General features: G+C 45.1%; 1 protein-coding gene across 1 annotated transcript; it reads left to right on the top strand.

Annotated features, from left to right (window-relative positions):
- The first annotated feature begins 751 nt into the window (after window positions 1–751).
- On the top strand, window positions 752–4,374 carry LOC137374023 (gastrula zinc finger protein XlCGF57.1-like). The gene is made up of 2 exons (XM_068039796.1): window positions 752–892; window positions 2,931–4,374. The coding sequence occupies exons 1-2, from the start codon at window positions 767–769 to the stop codon at window positions 3,993–3,995; spliced, it is 1,191 nt and encodes a 396-aa protein (XP_067895897.1). The 5' UTR covers window positions 752–766; the 3' UTR covers window positions 3,996–4,374.
- Window positions 4,375–15,730: the final 11,356 nt, after the last annotated feature.

Below are 15,730 nucleotides of genomic sequence, written 5' to 3'. Positions count from 1 at the left end.
TCATCACTTCCCCAACCATTACTTACATCATTTACAAAAACTAACTCTTGGGTTTATTTCTTAATTGATTAATAACTCAATATCCTGGCCTTTTGGCTCCAATCTCAAGCGAATCACTTCATTTTCTATTTACAATACGACGTTACAATGGCGATGCTATTACCCAACATTCACCGGGTATCAGAATGTGCCCTATCTTCACAACAGGAGCCCCCTGCGTTGGCGTGGTGCTGGGTGGTGACTAGAGCATGCGCAATGCGGGTGCTGGATTGGATGGAGGTGGTCGTGTCGGATATGCAGCGGGTAAGAAACTGATGAGTGTGGCAGAGAAATGGAGCCGGTCGGTGGGCAGGGAGGTCTCAGAAACACTCGGTATAGGCCTCAACATCCCCAATAAGAAGCTCCCGGTCCTGTGTTTTCACCGAGCGGGGCGGCAGCTGCGGGGTTCTCCCGGTGACAGGCCCGGGGTTAATGGCCGCCAGATTTCCAGCTCTTTTGGAGGAACTCGGGATTAATAAACTGTAACATCAAAGGAGAAAACTTTAAAGGAAACTGAGCTCAGTTATAAAGGAGCCTTGGGGGGAGGGGAGGGAGGAACCATTTGGGACACAGCACAGGGCAGGAGGTTCCCCCTCCCCGGTTCCACAAAGACTCCCCTTGGACTGGGACACACCTGGGCAGAGCTGGCTCAAGGTGCAGGAAGCTGCTAGGCTGAGCTGTGGACTGGGAGGAGTGGGGGGTTTGACTGACAGACCTGGGGAGGGGGATGTCAGGGCAGGTACACACACTGCTCCCCCTTTTCCTCCTGGAATGTTTTACTGTAGTCGTGCTGCTGAGTGTTTCTAAACTCTTTTCTCCCTATCCCAGTGATGTCGGTGGATTGGAGGTTACTGTGAGTGTTGGACTATATTGCTTCTCCTCATTATTCTTCTTTCTCCCACTGAGTTCCAGGCTGCAGGCTCCTGTGGCTCGATGCACCTGAAACATTAACTCTGTTTCTCTCACCACAGATGCTGCCTGACCTGCTCGGTATTTCCAGCATTTTCTCACTTTCATTTCAGACTTCCAGCATCTGCAGTATTTTGCTTTTGTTTTATTGCAGGCGTTGCTCACAAAACTGATTTGAGAAACACAGATGGATCAGTTAAGAGCCAGTTTGTATTGGGTGGCTGTTGGATGTGGAAGTTGGGCCTGACCTGTGTAAGTTTTTTTGTTGCATCAGTTTGAGCTGGAGTGGAGATGGAGGAGCAGTTTCTGGCTTTAATCCCGAGTACTTTTGAGCTGAGTCAGGCCCGGCACTTTCCAATGTGAAACTGTCAAGGGAGATAGATTCTAGGGGAGATGAGGTTGCTAAACTGATAGCAACTACTCAATGTCTAGTAAGAAGTATTTCTGTAGAGACCTTTAATCCATTTTATATATACAGAATTTTTTACTCCATTCTTGGAATATGGGCGTCACTAGCCACACCAGCATATATTGCCAATCCCCAGTTGCCCATTGAGAAGGTGACGGTGGACCGCCTTCTTGAACCGCTGCAGTCTGTGTGGTGAAGGTGATCCCACAATGGTGTTAGGGAAGGAGTTACAGGATTTTCACCCAGTGATGATGAAGGAACGGTGATATATGTCCAAGTTAACATCAACTTGTATTTATGTAGCGCCTTTAATGTAATAAAATGTTCCAAGGTGTTTCACAGGAGTGTTAAAAATCAACATTTAACACTGAGCCACATAAGGAGATATTAGGGCAGATGACCAAAAGCTTGATCAAAGAGGTGGGTTTTAAGAAGTGTCTGAAGTTCGGAAGGTGAGGTAGAGAGGCGGAGAGGATTAGGGAGGGATTTCCAAAGCTTATGGTCTTGGCCGCTGAAGGTACGGTCACCAGTAGTGGGGCAATAAAAATCAGGAATGCTCATGATGCCAGAATTAGATGACCCCTGATCTCTCGGAGGGTTGTAGGGCTGGAGGAGGTTATGGAGATAGTGAGGGGCGAAGGATTGGAGGGATTTGAAAACAAGGCTGAGGATTTTAAACTTAAGGTGCTGCTTAACTGGGAGTCTGTGTAGGTCAGCGAGCACAGTGTTGATGGGTGAACAGGACTTGGTTTGAGGAAGGACACCGGCAGCAGAGTTTTGGATGATCTCAAGTTTATGGAGGGTAGAATGTGGGAGACCGGCCAGGAGTGTGTTAGAATAGTCAAGTTGAGATGTAACAAATACATGGATGTAAGTTTCAGAGGCAGATGAGCTGAGGTAGTGGCGAAGTCGAGCGATGTTACTGAGGTGGAAATAGGTGATCTGAGTGAAGGCACCGATATGCAGTCAGAAGCTCATCTCGGGGTCAAATATAATACCAAGGTTATGAAGGGTCTGGTTGAGCCTCAAACAGTTGCCAGCGAGAGAGATGGAGTTGGTGGCTAGGAAGTGGAGTTTGTAGCAGAAACTGAAGACAATGGCTTCAGACTTCCCAGTATTTAATTGGAGGAAATTTCCGTTCGTCCAGTACTGGATGTCAGACAAGTCAGGATGGTGGGGAACTTGGAGGTGATGGTGTTCACATACACCTGTTACCCTGGTCCTTCTAGATAATGGAAGTTGAGGGTTTGGGAGGTTCTGTCAAAGTTCTGGTCAACTTGTACATATTTAAAATCCCACTGCTTTGCTCCCTGCCCTTGGCTCTCCCACTCTCTCTCTTCCCCTGGAGGGCAGAGTCTTGTGTAGGTCCAGACTGGCTGCAGGTTCCCTTCCCTGATGGACATTATTGAACCAGTTGGTGTTGTACATCAATCCAGCAGCTTTCATGGTCACTTTTTCCTTGGGCTGTCCCCATGAATTACCAGATTCATTTAGCTCCATTTCACAACCTGCCTTTGTGTTTTTGTGGGTTCTCTCGCACACACTTTTTTTCTGTTTTAAATCAATTTCACAGGGTTTTAGAAGGGGAGGAATTGCAGCCGTGAAATGCAAAGCAAACGTCAGATCAGGATCTGAAGGAGTTGCCGATTTATCAGAACCCGAATATCGCAGGATTTTGAACATGAAAGGAGAAAGGACCGGTCACAGTGGGGAGAAACTGTACACGTGTTCTGTGTGTGGACGAGGTTTCAGCCAATCATCTGGCCTGTTGAAGCACAAGCGCAGTCAAACTGAGACAAAACCAAGTAATTATGGGGACTGTGGAAAGGGATTTAATTATCCAGTGGAGCTGGAAACTCATCCACGTAGTCACACCCTGGAGAGGCCGTTCACCTGTTCCGAGTGTGGGAAGGGATTCATTAAATCATCCGACCTGCTGCGACATCAGCGTGTTCACACTGGGGAGAGGCCGTTCACCTGCTCAGAGTGTGGGAAGGGATTCACACTGTCATCCCACCTTCTGACCCACCAGCGAGTTCACACTGGGGAGAGGCCATTCACCTGCTCTGAGTGTGGGAAGAAATTTGCTCAGTTTTCTGACCTGCTGAGACACCAGCGAGTTCACACAGGGGAAAGGCCGTTCACTTGCACAGAGTGTGGGAAGGGATTCACTACTTCATCCAACCTGCTGTCGCATCAACGAGTTCACACTGGGGAGAGGCCGTTCACCTGCACAGAGTGTGGGAAGGGATTCGCTACGTCATCCAAACTGCTGAGACACCAGCGAGTTCACACTGACGAGAGACCGTTCAGGTGCTCTCATTGTGGGACTGGGTTCAAGCGATCATCTGATCTCACTGACCACCAACGAATTCACACCGGGGAGAGGCCGTTCACCTGCTCAGAGTGTGGGAAGGGATTTATTACTTCATCCCATCGTCTGAAACACCAGCGTATTCACACTGGGGAGAGGCCATTCACCTGCTCCACGTGTAGGAAGGGATTCACTACTTCATCCGACCTGCTGAAACATCAGCGAGTTCACACCGGGGAGAGGCCATTCACCTGTTCGGAGTGTGGGAAGGGATTCACTCAGTCATCCAACCTTCTGAAACATAAGCGAGTTCACACTGAGTAGAGACTGTTCACCTGCACCGAGTATGGGAAGAGATTGACTCAGTTATCCCACCTGCTGACACACCAGCGAGTTCTCACTGGGGAAAGACAGTTCACCTGCTCAGAGCGGAAAGGGATTCACTCAGTCATCCTAACTGCGGAAACACCAGCGAGTTCACAAGTAACACAGGGATGAGAAATTTCCGCTACTTGGCGAATTTCCGAAATTGGGGTTTCGGAAATCCACCATTGGCTTCTCCCTTTCCGACCTTAACCAAAACACCGGATTTAAAAAAAATTTATACTGTCAGTTCTGATTATTTTAAAACCGGCCAACCACAAAGCTGCCGAGAGGTCTTGTTACTGTTTTTAAGTCATCTTTATTTTTTTATAGTCTTCCACCTTAGTGGAAATGAAATTCAACCAGGAAAGCAAGTCATTGGAACTGCATCCTCCTTCATGACTTCAGTGTGCCAGTCTTCTGTAAATGGCCAAAAAGGAGGTGTGTATATACACAGACCAATTCCCAATGTGTGTTTTTGCCTTCACGGGATATCTTAGCAGAGACCACCTGAGAACTGACACAGCTCATTTGATATGCCTTAAAATTAATGGTGCAGGATCAGTAGCTGGCAAGTTGCTGGTCTGCAGCAAAAACATTGGTCTGTCAATAGGAATTTGAAACTTGCTTCCATTTACACAGCAGTGTGTGTCTGACATAATTGCTGAAAACCCTGCACACACTGGTTACTGCATGTGAATATTCTGCAGTGAGCATGAGCTGTATAAACTGAATATGTCCTGTGCTTTGCAGCAACTGAAGTGATCTGGAATTTCCACTTATCAGTTTACTCAGGTGTATGGCTGAATTCCATTCATTGTTCATCTCCACTTTCACTGTCTACTGTCCCAGTCACACTGTAAACCTTGAGTCAGTGTGAAGCTGTCTTTTACACCATAGTGATGCAAGGCAAGGAGTATAACTCTGGCCATCTTTCTTCAATGTGTGGTTTGGTATTGCTTAAGATTATCTGGAAAAGGCTGTCCTGCAAAACAAGTGCTGTGCATCGGCTACAGTGCAACTATCCTGTGAGCTCTCTGCAGTCACTGTAAATGGTCACTGGGCTTCTGAGGCTGATGGCACAATACTCTGTACATGTTTGAATATGTATATACAGAGTGCTGCCTTTCTCCAAGCCCACACAATAGTTATTATTTTCAGCTCACCTTGCTGTTAAATGCAGCTGCCACTGCACCAGAGTGTTCATCACTGTTGGGATATACAGCTGTCCATTGGACCTGCTGCATTGTCACAGGGTCATTAACAAAGTTTAGAGCCTCATTTGGGGATGATGCAACAGAACCTCAAACTTGTTATTTTCGAGGTCGTCGTCGGCTGTCCCTCAATTCGAGGATGACGTCTACTCAAGGTCACGAGTTTCTGCCGTGGGTCTTCAGGTGACTGAATAGGCCGATTCTCGACCTGCAGATCTTTGAGCACATGGGTCAGGACATCCCACGAGGTAGTGGGACCTGGAGTGCAGGATTTGCTTCCTAGAGGTACAACACTAGTCTCATTACTTTTCCATTGTCACTAGTAAGATCTGGTACAATTTGTATGTTGCATAATATTTGGAACCTTTGAAGAGGAAAACCACATTTTTATTTAGTTTACATTAGGATATAATGAGATCTGTGCTGCAAACAAGATTATTTTAGTTTATAATCTTTATAATGTGACTATTTTAAATTATAAAATCTACCATGATTCATGATATTTAAAACAAGCACTATAGAGGCACCACATTTGCTAAAGTTAATAAGGTATATTTTCCTCTTTTGTGCTTGGAGGTAAATAATTGTCTAAAAGAAAATTGGATCGGGAGTATCACATGCTCCTAACAGATTTTATGTGATATTCCTGTCCATTTAAGTTAATGGACAGCAAATTGGTCAGGCTGCATAACTGACAGACAGTTCTTCCTACCTGGTTTTGCTTTCTGCTTCATTCAGGTGATTATCTGTTACAGCACAAAATAAGAAAAATGACCCCGCTTCAGTTCAAGTTTCTGGATTGTCAATGTCTCATAAATGTTTACTTTTTATTACTTTATTTAGCTACTGATGTGTGCACATCACTTACTGAAGTACCAGAATGTACCATCTGGTTTACTTGTATATACTGTCACTCGGAGACATATTTGAATTTCATTCAGGCAGAAACAGAAATTGATGGGTTTATTGATGCAAATTAACATAATTACTCCCTGTCTCACAGGGTGACTAAGAGTATTTTGGTTCCCTTAAAGACTGACACAAGTGATACTGTAATTGAAGCTAAGGAAATGGGAGATGTGTAAAATAATCACTTTGCATCATTCTTCATCGTAGAGCAACAGGAAGAACTAACAACATGATGAAAACAAGACACACTACAGGCCTGGTCAATGTCAAACTGCTTTTCTATTGAGTAGAGGAAGAAGAGATATGAACTGGATTTAGGTGCCAGTATGCTACATAACTAGAAGACAGAAAGTCACAAATACCCTGAACACCTACTTTCCAAATAAATTCACTGTAAAATTCTTTCAGTTTATTTAAAAGCCGACTGTTGTGCATGTGGAAATGAGCACCATGGGATTTCTGCTGCACACTGGCTCTTCGTTCTTTGTTTACCCATCAGGTTTGCAATTCAATTTGTGTTGAGTATCGATAATAGAAATAGAAATCGTAGAAAGTTTAATGCACAGAATGAGGCCACTTGGCTTATTGTGTCTGTGCCGGCCGAAAAACGATCCACCTATTCTAATCCCACCTTCCAGCCCTAAGAATCTCATTCCCAGATCAGGGCACAAATATTAATACATTACCATTGTGTATTGAATCCTGGAACAGATACTGTGTAAGCTGGATTGCAGAGTTTGGAAGGAGGTGCAGCTAAGAACTGGAAGATGGGAATGATGCTATTAATAATTGAGCACAATGCATTGCACCCATAGGCTTTTGTTCGTCGATTTCCTTCTATGCCTTGAAATTCAGAAGAAGGTGAGGCACCAGGTGGAAACCAACAGTTGTCTTACTGGAATAAGGGATCTGCCTCATAATGTACACATTGGAAGTCTGCAAACATTCTGGTGGATCTGCACTGCCCTGTTTCCAAGGCCAATGTGTATCCTTTATAAAAATGTAATTCCTAGAACTGTACACTGTATTTCAGGAGTGGTCTAACCAGGACTTTGTATAGCTGGAGCAAAACTGTACCACCTTTATATCACTGCCTCAGTAACGGATTGTACAGCTGGGGTATTTCCATGGTATCTCGCAACTCAACAAAATAAAGACTTGTTTGATCAGAATAAACAGTTTAAAAACTCAAACTTCCATCAATAAATATTGACCAAAAAGTTCCACAACTTTCTAAGAATCCCGAGTCCAACTCTTGGTGTCATTGATTCAGGGCATCTTTGTCAATGATCACACACTGTGCATTGACACTGCAGCAGCTCCTGCACCTCTTTCCATTTTTTTGAGGTCACGTTTGTCGAAACGCAACCACCAGGATTTTTTTTATTCATTCATGGGATGTGGGTGTCACTGGCTAGCCCAACCCTAATTGCCCTTGAGAGGGTGGTGGTGAGCTGCCTTCTTGAACCGCTGCAGTCCATTTGGGGTAGGTATACCCACAGTGCTGTTCGGAAGGGAGTTCCAGGATTTTGACCCAGCGACAGTGAAGGAACGGCGATATAGTTCCAAGTCAGGATGGAGTGTGACTTGGAGGGGAACTTGCAGGTGGTGGTGTTCCCATGCATCTGCTGCCCTTGTCCTTTTCGTTGGCAGAGGTCGTGGGTTTGGAAGTTGCTGTCTGAAGAGCCTCAGTGCGTTGCTGCAGTGCATCTTGTAGATGGTACACACTGCTGCCACTGTGTGTCGGTGGTGGAGGGAGTGAATGGTTTTAGATGGGGTGCCAATCAAGCGGGCTGCTTTGTCCTGAATGGTGTTGAGCTTCTTGAGTGTTGTTGAAGCAGCACCCATCCAGGCAAGTGGAGAGTGTTCCATCACACTCCTGACTTGTGCCTTGCAGATGGTGGACAGGCTTTGGGGAGTCAGGAGGTGAGTTATTCGCCGCAGGATTCCTAGCCTCTGACCTGCTCTTGTAGCCATGGTATTTATATGGTCAATGATAACCCCAGAATGTTGATAGTGCGGGATTCAGCGATGGTAATGCCATTGAATGTCATGGGGAAATGCTTAGATTCACTCTGTTGGAGATGGTCATGCCTGGCACTGATCTGGTGTGAAGGCTACTTGCCACTTATCAGCCCAAGCTTGGATATTATCCAGGTCTTGCTGCATTTCTACACGGACTGCTGCAGTATCTGAGGGGTCACAAATGGTGCTGAACATTGTGTAATCATCGAACATCCCCACTTCTGACCTTATGATTGAAGGAAGGTCATTGATGAAGCAGCTGAAGATGGTTGGGCCTAGGACACTGTCCTAAGGAACTCCTGCAGTGATGTTTTGGAGCTGAGATGATTGACCTCGAACAACCACAACCATCTTCCTTTGTGCTAGATATGACTTCAACCAATGGAGAGTTTTCCCCGGATTCCATTGACTTCAGTTTTGCTAGGGCCCCTTGATGCCATACTCGGTCAAATGCTGCCTTGATGTCAAGGGCAGTCACTCTCACCTCACCTCTTGAGTTCAGCTCTTTTGTCCATATTTGAACCAAGGCTGTAATGAGGTCAGGAGCTGAGTGGCCCTGGTGGAACCCAAACTGAGCATCACTGAGCAGGTTATTGCTAAGCAAGTGCCGCTTGATGGCACTGTTGATGACACCTTCCATCACCTTCCTGTTGATTGAGAGTAGGCTGATTGGGTGGTAATTGGCCGGGTTGGACTTGTCCTGATTTTTGTGTACAGGACATACCTGGGCAATTTTCCACATTGCCGGGTAGATGCCAATGTTGTAGCTGACCTGGAACAGCTTGGCTAGGGGCGTGGCAAGTTCTGGAGCACAGGTCTTCAGTACAATTGCCAGAATATTGTCAGGGCCCATAGCCTTTGCAGTATCCAGTGCCTTCAGTCGTTTCTTGATATCACATGGAGTTAATTGAATTGGCTGAAGACTAGCATCTGTGATGCTGGGGACTTCAGGAGGAGGCCGAGATGGATCATCAACTCGGCACCTCTGGCTGAAGATTGTTGCAAATGCTTCAGCCTTATCTTTCACACTGATGTGCTGGGCTCCCCCATCATTGAGGATGGGGATATTTGTGGAGCCACCTCCTCCAGTTAGTTGTTTAATTGTCCACCACCATTCACAGCTGGATGTGGCAGGACTGCAGAGCTTAGATCTGATCCATTGGTTATGCGATCGCTTAGCTCTGTCTATCGCATGCTGCTTACGCAGTTTGGCACGCAAGTAGTCCTGGGTTGTAGCTTCACCAGGTTGACACCTCATTTTGAGGTATGCCTGGTGCTGCTCCTGGCATGCCCTCCTGCACTCCTGAACAGGCTTCCCGGTGTGGGTAAATGGGCAGAGGTTGGTGAGAGGTTTAACCGCATTCCAAAAGGGTACATAATACCCATGTGTGTAAATGTGGAGAGGTGGTGAGAAGGTCAATCTCACTCCGATAGGGAACAAGCTGCCTGGCTGTGTAAATGTGGAGAGGAGGGTGAGAGAGTTAATCCCCTCCGATAGGGAGCAAGCTGCCCTGTGTTTGGAAGTGGGGAGCGGTGAGTGAAAGTGTTAATCCCCTCCGATAGGGAACAGACTGCCTGGTGTGTGTACATGGGGAGAGGAAGGTGAAGGGGTTAATTACCCTCCAATAGGGAACAGGCTGTTCGGTGTGTATAAATGGGGAGAGGTGGCTGAGAAGGTTAATCTCCCTCTGATAGGCTACACGCTGCCCGGTGTGTGTAAATGGGGAGAGTTGGGTGAGAAGGTTAATCAGGTCTGAAGTTCTGTTAATGGATGATAAATACCTGGTAGTTTAAGGTAATAGGGTGATGTGTGTTAATTAGTTAATTGTGTTCAAATATGTATATATAATGAGCACTGGCTGTGGGTGTTAGGAGTGGAGAAGTAAGCTTTGTGGTAAGCAATAAACAGTCTCTACCTAAGCTTCCTGGTCTCAGTGTCTTCTTCACAAACAGGCTTGGAAGCTCTCTAACATTGGTAGCAGAGGAGGGTTGCCTGAAAGTGAAGATTGAAGACTAAGATTTGTTTTCAGGCAGGCGATGGCTGTAATTGGAGTTTCTTTTTTTTTTGAAGAAAGGTGACTGAAACCAGGTGTAAGGTGTTAGGATATGATTTTCCACCGCTGTTTTGTGAAGCTGAACCTTGTGATCAATGGAAGAATGAAGTGATCTATGGACACAGTTACGGCTTTACCAAAAAGGAAGCAAGGAATAGCCCTTTCATTTTCACTTCCTGCCAGAAGCAAGATCAGGGGTAAAATGTTGCCGGAGCTGAAGGCTCATCATTTGGATGATGAGGAAAGTTTGGACAAACTCTTGAAATTTATGGATAAAATGTATATGAAAAGTGACTGAGTGCCTATGAGGTGAGGTTGTACTTTGATAAATTTAGAAAGATGGATGATTGGTCCATAGAAGAATATATTATGGAGTTTAACTGATTATATGTAAAGTTGCAGTGATTCGACTTGGAAATCCTTAAACCAGTACTTGCCTTCAAATTGTTGGATTGTGATAGGGTATCAAAATAGATAGGCTCTTGGTATTAACTGGAGTTAGATTCAAAGAAAGAGATACTGTTTTTGATCAAATGTCTGACGCCCTGAAAAAATTTATGGGAAAACATTCCTTTCTGGCCACTTTCATGGTGCAGATGGACTCTTTAGCAGTGACACCGAAGGTGGAGGATACAATGCTAGCAGCATTTTGAGGCCAAATATGGGATCCAAATGTCAAACGAAAGGAAAATCATACACAAAATGAATGAGGATAGAGACCATTTTGGCAGCTGTAACAGATGGCAGAAGGATGAACCCCAGGAATAAGCAAGGGATGGTCAACCGGTGTTTCCGATGTGACTCAAAGTATCACTGTGTTGCAATGTCCACAAAGGAATAACAGGGTTTTTGAGATGAGACATGATGTGGAAGGTTCGGAAGGCGAAGATGACACTACTGATCAGTCAGTGGGAATTGTACTGGCCACGAGAAGCTTCAGTCCTAGATGCAGATTCGTTCAATTGAGCAGTACTAGACAGTAGGTGTACGTACACAGTATGTGGAGTGGACTGGTTAAGGTGTTAATGGGTTCTTAAGGCAGACTGAAGTAAGATCAAAGAATATGACAGTTCTACCTGCTTCAGGTTTGTGGATGACAACATGTTGAGATCACTAAAAAGAGCGGTAATTCCGTGTAAAAATGGTTTACCCCTGCAATTTATCAATACGGATGTAGTATCCAGTGAAATGCCTTCTCCTTCTCTAGAGGTGGTCAGTGGTTTGTGAAGCAGTGCCTGGAGTGGCTATAAAGGCCAATTCTAGAGTGACAGACTCTTCCACAGGCACTGCAGATAAAATTGGTTGTCGGGGCTGTTACACAGTTGGCTCTCTCCTTGCGATTCTGTCTTTTTTCCTGCCAACAGCTAAGTCTCTTCGACTCGCCACGCTTTAGCCCCGCCTTTATGGCTGTCCGCCAGCTCTGGCGATCACTGGCAACTGACTCCCACGAATTGTGATCAATGTCACAGGACTTCATGTCACATTTGCAGATGTCTTTAAAGCGGAGATATGGACGGTCAGTGGGTCTGATACCAGTGACTAGCTCGCTGTACAATGTGTCCTTGGGGATCCTGCCATCTTCCATGCGGCTCACATGGCCAAGCCATCTCAAGCGCTGCTGGCTCAGTAGGGTGTATATGCTGGGGATGTTGGCCACCTCGAGGACTTGTGCGTTGGAGATACGGTCCTGCCACCTGATGCCAAGGATTCTCTGGAGGCAGCGAAGATGGAATGAATTGAGACATCGCTCTTGGCTGACATACATTGTCCAGGCCTCGCTGCCGTAGTGCAAGTTACTGAGGACACAGGCATGAAACACTCGGACTTTTGTGTACCGTGTCAGTGTGCCATTTTCCCACACTCTCTTGGCCAGTCTGGACATAGCAGTGGAAGCCTTTCTCATGCGCTTGTTGATTTCTGCATCGAGAGACAGGTTACTGGTGATAGTTGAGCCTAGGTAGTGAACTCTTGAACCACTTCCACAGCATGGTCACTGATATTGATGGATGGAACATTTCTGACGTCCTGTCCCATGATGTTCGTTTTCTTGAGGCTGTTGTTTAGGCCAAATTCGTTGCAGGCAGCCGTAATCCTGTCGATGAGTCTCTGCAGGCACTCTTCAGTGTGAGATGTTAAAGCAGCATCGTCAGCAAAGAGGAGTTCCCTGATGAGGACTTTCCATACTTTGGTCTTAGCTCTTAGACGGGCAAGGTTGAACAACCTGCCATCTGATCTTGTGTGGAGGAAAATTCCTTCTTCTGAAGACTTGAACGCATGTGAGAGCAGCAGGGAGAAGATGATCCCAAACAGTGTCGGTGCGAGAACGCAGCCTGTTTCACACCGCTCAGGATAGGAAAGGGGTCTGATGAGGCACCGCGATGCTGAATTGTGCCTTTCATATTGTCATGGAATGAGGTGATGATACTTCGTAGCTTTTGTGGACATCTGATCTTTGTTAGTCATCTGTAGAGACCACGTCTGCTAACGAGGTCAAAGGCTTTGGTGAGATCAATGAAAGCAACGTAGAGGGGCATCTGTTGTTCATGGCATTTCTCCTGTAGCTGACGAAGGGAGAACAGCATGTCAATGGTCAATCTCTCTGCTCGAAAGCCAAACTGTGCCTCAGGATAGACACGCTCAGCCAGCTTCTGGAGTCAGTTTAAAACGACACGAGTGAAGTACCTTTTGCTGTTAAGTAAACCATCTATGGAAAAAGGCTCGGATGAACTTGGATATGGAACATGGTAAGTCTTTAGGAAATCTGTAGCTTTGTGGTTTACACAGTCAGGGCATTATTGTATTCCTTTAGCAAGACCTAACATCTCTAAGCAGGATGTTCAAGAAGTATTTCTCAATGAGAAGGACGAACCACCCATGGTTAACAAAGGCAGTCAAGGAGAGTATCCAATCCAAAACTAAGGCATACAAAGTGACGAAAACTAGTGGTAGGCCAGAGGATTGGGAATTTTTAAGGAATCAGCAGCGGATGACTTAAAAGCTAATAAAGAGGGAGAAAATTGATTATGGAATTAAATTGACAAGAAATGTAACAACAAAAGATGACTTATAACGGGTATATAAAAAGAGAGTAGCTCAATTGAGCGTGGTACCCTTGGGGGATGCGACTGGAGAATTTTTTTTTTTAGTTTAGAGATACAGCACTGAAACAGGCCCTTCGGCCCACCGAGTCTGTGCCGAACATCAACCACCCATTTATACTAATCCTACACTAATCCCATATTGCTACCAAACATCCCCACCTGTCCCTATATTTCCCTACCACCTACCTACACTACTGACAATTTATAATGGCCAATTTACCTATCAACCTGCAAGTCTTTTGGATTGTGGGAGGAAACCGGAGCACCCGGAGAAAACCCACGCAGACACAGGGAGAACTTGCAAACTCCACGCAGGCAGTACCTGGATAATGGGGAACAGGGAAATGGCAGATAATTTATACCAATATTTTGCATTGGTCTTCACGGTGGAGGACACTATAAACATCCCACAGATATCAGATAAGCAAGGAGCTAATGGGAGGAAAGATCTTGTAACAGTCTCTATCACGAGGGACAAAGTATTTGACAAACTAATGGGACTAAAGGCAAACAAGTCGCCAGGACCTGATGGCCTGCATCCAAGGGTTTTAAAGGAAGTGGCTGCAGAGATAGTAGAGGCATTGGTCGAAATATTCCAGAACTCACTGGATTCTGGGAGGGTCCCAGCGGATTGGAAAACTGTGAATGTGACGCCCCTGTTCAAGAAGGGAGGGAGACAAAAAGCAGGAAACTATAGGCCAGTCAGCCTAACATCAGTTGTTATAAAGGAAGAAATAGCAGGACATTTAGAAAAGCTTAATGCAATCAAACAGTCGACATGGTTTTGTGAAAGGGAAATCATGTTTGACAAATTTGCTAGAGTTCTTTGAGGATATAACAAGCAGGGTTGATAAAGGGGAACTAGTAGATGTGGTGTATTTAGATTTCCAGAAGGCATTCGATAAGGTGTCGCATAAAAGATTATTGCATGAGAGGAGCTCAGGGTATTGGGGGTAATGTATTAACATGGATTGAGGATTTATTAACTCATGGAAGACAGAGTTGGGATTAATGGGTCTTTTTCAGGTTGGAAAGACGTAACCAGTGGAGTGCTACACGGATCAGTCCTAGGGCCTCAATTATTTACTATCTATATTAATGACTTGGAGGAGGAGTCAGAGTGTAATATATCCAAATTTGCTGCTGATACAAAAATAGGTGGGAGGGCATGTTGTGATGAGCACATAAGGAATCTGCAAGGGGATATAGATAGGCTGAGTGAGTGGGCAAAAACTTGGCAGATGGAGTTTAATGTAGGAAAGTGTGAGGTCATGCACTTTGGTAGGAAGAATCTAAAGGCAGACTATTATTTAAATGGAGAGAGACTCCAAAAAAGTGCAGCACAGAGGGATCTGGGTGTCCTTGTGCATGAAACAAAGTTACCATGCAGATGCAGCAATTTAATTAAGAAGGCAAATGGAATTTTGGCCTTTATTGCAAGGGGGTTGGAGTTTAAAAATAGGGAAGTCTTGTTACAACTGTACAGGGTGTTGGTGAGGCCGCACCTGGAGTACTGTGTACAGTTTTGGTCCCCGTATTTAAGAAAGGATATACTGGCATTGGAGGCAGTTCAAAAGAGATTCATTAGGCTGATTCCTGGGATGAAGGGGTTGACTTATCAAGAATGGCCTTTATTCATGATCGTTTAGAATAATGAGGGGTGATCTTATTGAAACGTACAAAATTCTGAGGAGGCTTGATAGGATAGAGGTTGAGATAATGTTCCAACTGGTGGGGGAATCTCGAACTAGGGGACATAGTTATAGAATAAGGGGACACTGATTTAAAACTGAGATGCAAAGGAATTTCTTCTCTCAGAGGATAGTGAATCTCTGGAATTCTCTACCCAGAGAGTTGTGGAAGCAAAGTATTTAAAGAGGAGGTAGATAGATTTTTGAAATATCGGAGTTGAGGGCTGTGAGAAGCTGGCACGAAAGAGGAGTTGAGGTCTGGGGCAGATCAGCCATGATCTTATTGAATGGTTGGGCAGGCTTGAGGGGCTGAATGGCCAACTCCTGCTCCTATTTCTTATGTTCTTATGTACTGGCATCCAGGGGTAGGAAATTAAAGAAAAGGCAAATTATTTCAGAACTACATTGACACTTTGCACATCCATCTTGTCATAGGTTGAAGATTCTGTTAAAAGATGCAGGGGTAATAGATGATGACTACACTAAGCATATTGAAGATATCAGTGAAAAATGTGATATCGGTAAAAAAAAAAATACAGGCGGATGCCATCGTGACCCGTAGTGAGTCTCATTAGTAAGGGACTTTAATGAAACTGTAGCGATGGACTTGGAGGTATGGGATAAAGACAAACATTTTTCTTCTACACTTTCTAGACATAGTGATTTAGATTCAGTCTGTCAACAGCAATTTATAGTAAAGAC

Source organism: Heterodontus francisci, chromosome 9, assembly GCF_036365525.1.
Source record: "Heterodontus francisci isolate sHetFra1 chromosome 9, sHetFra1.hap1, whole genome shotgun sequence".
NCBI classification, from domain to species: Eukaryota; Metazoa; Chordata; class Chondrichthyes; order Heterodontiformes; family Heterodontidae; genus Heterodontus; species Heterodontus francisci.
Note: the sequence above shows the minus strand (reverse complement) of the source record. Positions and strands in the feature narration are given on the sequence as shown.

Bases quoted from the DNA above. Each gene is read 5' to 3' on its own strand.
- LOC137374023 (XM_068039796.1), top strand. From the start codon at position 767: ATGTCAGGGCAGGTACACACACTGCTCCCCCTTTTCCTCCTGGAATGT. The intron at 893-2,930 runs GTGAGTGTTGGA...TCAATTTCACAG, and splicing joins TCGGTGGATTGGAGGTTACT to GGTTTTAGAAGGGGAGGAAT.